The sequence below is a fragment of the Papaver somniferum genome, chromosome 3 (assembly GCF_003573695.1).
Source record: "Papaver somniferum cultivar HN1 chromosome 3, ASM357369v1, whole genome shotgun sequence".
Taxonomy (NCBI): domain Eukaryota; kingdom Viridiplantae; phylum Streptophyta; class Magnoliopsida; order Ranunculales; family Papaveraceae; genus Papaver; species Papaver somniferum.
The window spans coordinates 224,411,785-224,418,858 of record NC_039360.1 but is presented as its reverse complement, the minus strand read 5'-3'; the positions used below and the strand labels follow the sequence as shown (position 1 = coordinate 224,418,858).

General features: G+C 35.8%; 1 protein-coding gene across 1 annotated transcript; it reads right to left on the bottom strand.

Annotated features, from left to right (window-relative positions):
* Positions 1–3,192: 3,192 nt before the first annotated feature.
* Positions 3,193–3,615, bottom strand: LOC113360726. The gene has a single exon (XM_026604197.1). It carries the CDS (start codon positions 3,613–3,615, stop codon positions 3,193–3,195), a length of 423 nt encoding a protein of 140 aa, XP_026459982.1.
* Positions 3,616–7,074: the final 3,459 nt, after the last annotated feature.

Genomic DNA, 7,074 nt, shown 5'->3' with positions numbered 1-7,074 from the left:
GGCTGATAACTTGTCAGCCGAACCTTTCTGTTTCGAAAATATAACTAGGTTCGGCTAAAAACTTGTTAGCCGAACCTAGGTATATATTTTCGAAACACAGAGGTTTGATTGACAAGTTATCGGCCGAACTTTACTCTGTAATTCACAAATTTAGGTTCGGCTGAATCGAACAAAATCGTTCTTAGCCGAACCTAGGTGTGTTTTCAAAAAACTGAGGTTCGTCTCACAAGTTATCAGCCGAACTTCACTCTGTAACTGACGAATTTAGGTTCGGTTGATTCGAACAAAATCTAGCAAAATCGCATTAGCCGAAATCATATACTAGGTTCGGCTAAAAATTGATATTCCAAGATCAGCCAAACTGATCTTCTGAAAACCCTAATTTAATCTTTGAAATCATATTTTATCGACCGAACAAAATAAAATCAATCAAAAACAAGATGGGTTTGTTACAAATGCATTCTAAAATACATCTAGGAGCAGTTGAGATTTTGATTTCGCACTCCAACATCGCTCACTTCGATTTTTGTTTCCTTTGATTGATTGATTGCTTGATTGAATTGGAGTCCCAGGTGTTTAAGTTTAAAGGTTATTTAGATTTTTGATTTTAGATTTTGAGGATAAGGGAACTCTAGTAATTAGATTGTTTAAGGATATATATGTAATTGCATTACCTTTAGACACCCCTTATAAAACCACCCTAAATGGGATAATAAATAAGTATGCTTAAAAAAATTCAGTATGCCACAAAACAGATTTCTTATATTGCGGAGGGTTGAGAGGTCGTATTCTTCCTAAACCCTAACTACTAAATTACTGGTAAAGGCCCAATACCTTTTTTTACCAGAAGGCCCAAACTTCTGGCAAAGGCCCGATACCAGCACTTCAGTCCATTGACTTTGAGTCAAAATCGGTATCTATCCATTCACCTTTTGGTCCATCTCTAATGCTCCATAGTCCATAATCTACTTGCCTCTTTTCTCTCTTTATAGTGAACCCTGTTGTTAGAAAAGCTTCAGGAATTTGTGTTATCTACCTAGCAGCTAGCACGTCTGTGTGCATGCGTCTCACTTTGTATGCTTAGAAGAGTGTCTGTGTCGTGTCACGAGAACCAGAAGTTTGGCAATCATGGATGACTCATCTTATTTTCACTTCAGATTTGAGACATTCCTGCTTCTTTTCTCGTTTCTTTACTAATCACAAAGGAAATGTGTTAGCTTTTTTTGTAACTGTCAAATTGAGCTAAGTAGCAAATAGAATGACTCTTTCTCGACTCTTTTGACTACTTGAAAACCGATAAGCTGTAGCTGCTGATGCTGATGTTATGTTGGGTCTGAAATACGAAGCGCGTTTGGATACAATTCTGCTTCTGACTTCTGCTTCTCCAGAAGTAGAAGTTAGAAGTCCAGATATTTTGCTTCACAAAAAGTCGACTTTTCTGCTTTTAGAAGTCGTTTTGAAATTCTACATCCAAACTGACTTCTTGCTTTTTGACTTCTAGAAGTCAAAAAGTTACTTCTGGATGTGTATCCATAAGAAACATCCTGAAACAGCTCAACATTTATTTATGGACTGTAGTTATGCTAGAGAGATCTGGTATTCTCTAGATCTTGACTTCAGTAATAGAATTCAAAATAAAAATTTGCTTGTTTGGTTTAGTGAATGGTTTGTGATATTGCCTGGTGGAAATGCTCAGATGCAGAAACATATTCAATTTGCAGGGATAGCTTTTTGGCATATATGGAAATCAAGGTGTCAATCAGTGTTTGATAATCATCTTATATCTGTTTCAGCATTAACTTCGCAAATTACCAAGTACGTAGATGACTGGGAAAGGAAAATGCTTACACTGACGGATAATAGTCAGATGGTGAATGGCAAGGTTAATAGAAACATTAGATGGACTCCCCCTAGCAGTCCTTTTATGAAGATTAACTTTGATGCTAGTTTCAAAGATACATGTAATAAATGTGGCTTGGGACTCACCATGAGATCTGTTGCAGGTGAATGCAAGGGGACAGCAAGCATTCCTCTAATAGCTTTTGACGAGGAGCGGGTTGAAGCTTTAGGTGCATTGCACGCAGTCTTATGGGCTAAGGAAAGCAACATTGAACATCTACATCTGGAAGGGGACAACATCAACGTAGTGGCTGCGCTGAATGGTTCACCTATGGCGGTAAAATGGACTACCAATTCAGTTATAAATGATAGTTTATTTCTTCTTTCTTTTTTTAACTTTTGGAAATGTAGTTATGTTCCAAGGGAAGCAAATAAAACGGCACACCTATTACCCAAGGAAGCTTATAATGCTACCAACAGTCTTTTTAGGTCTCTAGTTGATTTTGATTTTCCTGTGTGGTTAAAATCCTCTTTAGAGGAAGACAATGTAGGTTGATCATTCAATTAATGAAGCTTCATTTCCTAGTAAAAAAACAAACAAGAAACATCTTTCCGTTTTTTTTTTTGTTGAAATGACGATTAGGAACAATAACAAGTGGATCCTTTAATCGTTTTACATGAAGTTAGCATTTTTTATTTCTCACTCAGTGCTCAGTATCTATCATTTGTTGCCAGAAAGTAGAAAGCTTGAAAAAGATAGAAAAAAGATTAGCAAGACCTTTTCAAAAACTTATTACTGAATCGGAGCCTTGAGTGCTGGGGTTATTCCTGCTGGTGCAACTTCTGCACAAGGTCAACGGGACTTAGCAAGAAGCTCTGAACAGAGCACCTGGGGGTGTTCTTGCTGGTGCAACTTCTGTGCAAGGTCAACAAGACTTGGCATGAAGCTCTTAATAGAGCACCTGTCCCGGAACCTCCTAGTGCAACACTTCTATTAGGAAGGGGGGTCATGCTGTTGGGCGACTTATTTTAAGCTCGTGACATGATGGCATATGCCTGAAAGAACATTGCATTCAGCAGGGTCTGGAATGGATACCTTACTGTACCAACTATAGAGGGTTTTTGACTACTAATGACTGATGTTAAAAATTCTGACTAATGAGGCACCAAAAATCCTATTCATTTCATGCACAAAAGCAAGCATTGAACCATTTTCTGAGTGATAATCATACAAGATACTCAGAAAACAAAATGCATCATTTTTTTAATTGAACACTGAAAATCCAACAAAATTCCATAAAATGCAGCATACAGCTCAATTCGAATTCGAAATCAAAGATAATTCCATTGAATTCAATTCTTAGTAGAATTCGTAACAGAACTCCAAATCTGGCCAATAGCACCAAAAACATGAGGAACAACACTCCCAATTCCACCAGCAACTACACCAATACCAAGTGTCTGACCAAAATTAGGTTTAGAATCCAATTTCAATTCCAAAATGTTCAAACGAGTGTTCACCGTATCAAGCATTCTTGAGCTTTTAGCCATGAATTTATCTTTTTTACTTCCTTTTGAACTTAAGATCCTGAATATTACATTCTGTAAATCTTCAATTACTTTCATCGATGCTTCATTTTTCTCAAGCCCTTTGGATTCGTAGTGTGAGATTAGTTCTTCTGGTGGTGGGATTGGTCTCTTCTTTGGCTCGTTTGAAGATGTTGCAGCAGGTGTTGTTGATGATGAAATGGAATTTGGGGTTGCTGGTTGTTCCATTTCTTGAAAACCCTAAATTTTGAGGGTTTTGGAGAGGTTTTTTTAGGTTTTCTAGGAGATAAGGAAATTGGACTGAGTTTTCTAGGGTTTATCTGTTCTGGCAGAAGATGGGGGAAAATGAAAAAGTCAGAAGTAGGAATAATCCCGTGAAGCCGTGATGAAGTATTCCAAGGTTACATATGGAATTAAAATATTTAGGTGAGGGTAAAACAAAAAAAAAGCTAGCGCTTTTAGGGGCCACTGAAAAGGATTTAGTGGTCAACAATAAAACAAAAAAGGTCACTCAAACGTAAATGTAGCCATCCCTTATCCCGTGTAATTCATAATGGCAAAATTGCCCTTAGATAATCGGTAGATAATATATTGTTTCTATCCTCCGAAGGCATTCGGTAGACAAGATAAGAAGCATGCGTCCGAATGTAGTGGGTGCAGTATTTGAATGAATTTTGTTTCATTTTTCATTTCTTTTGATTTTTGAGTTATAGCCATGGCATGGTAGGATTAGCCACAGTCATATTCGGAAGATATATCATTTGAATAAACACCCGAATATACGATGACCCAAAAATCAGAATTTTAGAAAAACGAAGTTTTTTCAAATTTTGAACTTGTAATAATCGGAGGAAATATAATTTACATAAACTCCCGAATGTATGTTGCCTAACCTTCTAAAATGGCCCTTGAAACCACCTAGAGCCATGGCATGGTAAGATCTGCCACAGTCATAATCGGAAGATATGTCATTTGCATAAACTCCCGAATATACGATGACCCAAAAATCAGAATTTTTGAAAAACCAAAATTTTTCTGGTTTTGAACTTGTAATAATCGGAAGATATTGCATTTGCATAAACTTCCGAATGTACGTTGGATAACCTTCAAAAATCCTTAGGTTTGCGCCTCTTAGGAACCACTTAGAGCCATGGCATTGTTTGTTATGCAACAAGCATATTCGGAAGATATTGCATTTGCATAAACTTCCGAATGTACAATGGCCCAAAAATCAGAATTTTTGAAAAAACAAATTTTTTCTTCCGAATATGTGTTGGCTCCCAAATGAGAACCACCATGAGCCTTGGCATATAGGGATTTGGAACCACCATCAGCCTCGGCATATAGAGCCTTGACACTACTATATTCGGAGGTTTATATTGTTACTCGAACTTCCGAATCTAGAGCGGCCCAAAAATCAGAATTTGGAAAAAAACTCAAATTTTCGAGTTTTGTACTAGTCATAATAGGAAGACCAAGTTATTCATTTTACTTCCGAATATGTGTTGGCTCCCAAAATGAGAACCACCATGAGCCTTGGCATATAGGGCTTTGAAACCACCATGAGCCTCGGCGTATAGAGTCTTGGCACTACTATATTCGGAGGTTTAAATTGTTACTCGAACCTCCGAATATAGAGTGGCCCAAAAATCAGATTTTGAAAAAAAAAACTCAAATTTTTGAGTTTTGTACTAGTCATAATCGGAAGACCAAGTAATTCGACTTCCGAATATGTGTTGGCCCCCAAATGAGAACCACCATGAGCCTTGGAATATAGGGCTTTGGAACCACCATGAACCTCGGCATATAGAGCCTTGGCAATACTATATTCGGAGGTTTATATTGTTACTCGAACCTCCGAATATAGAATGGCTCAAAAATCAGATTTTGGAAAAAAATCTCAAATTTTCGAGTTTTATACTAATCATAATCGGTAGTATATTGTGTTACGTTAACTTCCGAATATATTCAATTTTGGAATTTGTGGTACTACCATAATCGGTAGTAAACTATGCTCATTATCTACCGATTTTGTTTAATTTTAGTACAGAAAATCTAAAACAGTAGCAGGAACATAATCGGTAGACAACAATCAATTTATCTACCGATTATGGTTTCTGAAGAACATCAATCATAATCGGTAGTAACAAACAATTTACCTACCGATTATGGTTGATGTTCTTCATTTCCAAAGAACATCAACCATAATCGGTAGGTAAAATAGATTATTATCTACCGGTTACGTTCCTGCTACTGTAAATGCTAGAAAAATTTCTGATCAAAATTTTGATTCAGGCAATAAAATCCTAACTTTGGATCACAACTATACTATCATCTATCCGTTTTGTTTGTTTAACTCGGTTTTTTTTTTTTTTTTTTTTTTTTTTTTTTTTTTTTTTTTTTTTATGTTCTAAGTTTCAACTTTAAGGTCAATGAATTTTGGGTTTTAATTTTAAACAATCAATCACAAAATTAGTTTGCGACGATCTTTCATTTCAATCAAAATTAAAATGATGAAATTTTTTAATGGGTAGAAAAGAGAAGAAGAAGAAGAAGAAGAATGATATGATTATGAAAATAAAGGATATAGATTTAGATTTAGTATAAAGGTAAAGGACAATATTGACAATTCCCTACTTTTTAAGACATCCCTTAACCCTGTTCAATGGTTGGGAATAAAAGAATGACCCCTACTTCCTTTTGAGTGGCCCCTAAAAATGCTAGGAAAAAAAAGAGTGGAATGTGAGAAAATTACATTGTGACAAAGGTGTGAGTGAAATGGATCACTGTCCCAAAAATATTACTACCTCCGTTTCTGAAAAAAAAGGTATTTTCACTTTTTCAATTTGGCCTATTTATTGAAAAAGTGAAAGTAACACTTTTCTAAAAACGCAGGGAGTATATGATTGAATATAAGATAAAAAGAGAAAACACGATGAATGTTGGTGAAAGATAAACGCAAATACTAAGCCGGGGTCTTATAGAGATGCCAAGATCTTCCCAAATGCCTTTACATATCATCCTGGGAAGGGTCTAGCTCTAGCGGTAATTCCCTGAGAAATTAAGGGACGACTAATGGTTAGCCGCTCTAGGAAAAAAAAACGGTAAGTCATCAACCGTTCTCTTCAGAACGGATAGTCATTTCTCCTTTCTAAATAAACGGTCATTCATTACCCATTATCCTTATCTTGACCAGTCCATTCCAACCCAATTGAACTGGCTAATCATTGCCCATTTTCAAATTTAGCCTCAAAACATCCGGAGAACTCAACCACAGTTCATTTGTTCTTCTGCAATTTTTTCTTTCTTCCCACATATGAGACCCTAGTTGACCAAAGAATCATTACCTGCACACTTTCACATACTGGGTTTGTTGAAGACGCTCTAAATAGCAAGTTGGACTACTTTTTGAAGAGGTTAATCATCTCAATAATCAAAAGTAATCCAACGAAACCTTAAACCTTAGTTTTTATTTTTATTTTCAATTGAAAAGATTTTCATTATATTTTTTGATGAATAACATAAATTGAAACCAAGTACTATTAGTTACCACTTTGTGTAGACTTTAATTTGGTTAACATTGTTATTTTAGGGACTCATATCTTAATTGCAAGTTATATCAATTGTTATGCTTGAAAAAGAGATAACTTAGATTGCATGTCTAATTTTCTTGGTAATTTAGAAGAT

What these genes read in the sequence shown, in the direction of transcription:
- LOC113360726 (XM_026604197.1), bottom strand. Translation starts at nt 3,615, where the DNA reads ATGGAACAACCAGCAACCCCAAATTCCATTTCATCATCAACAACACCT.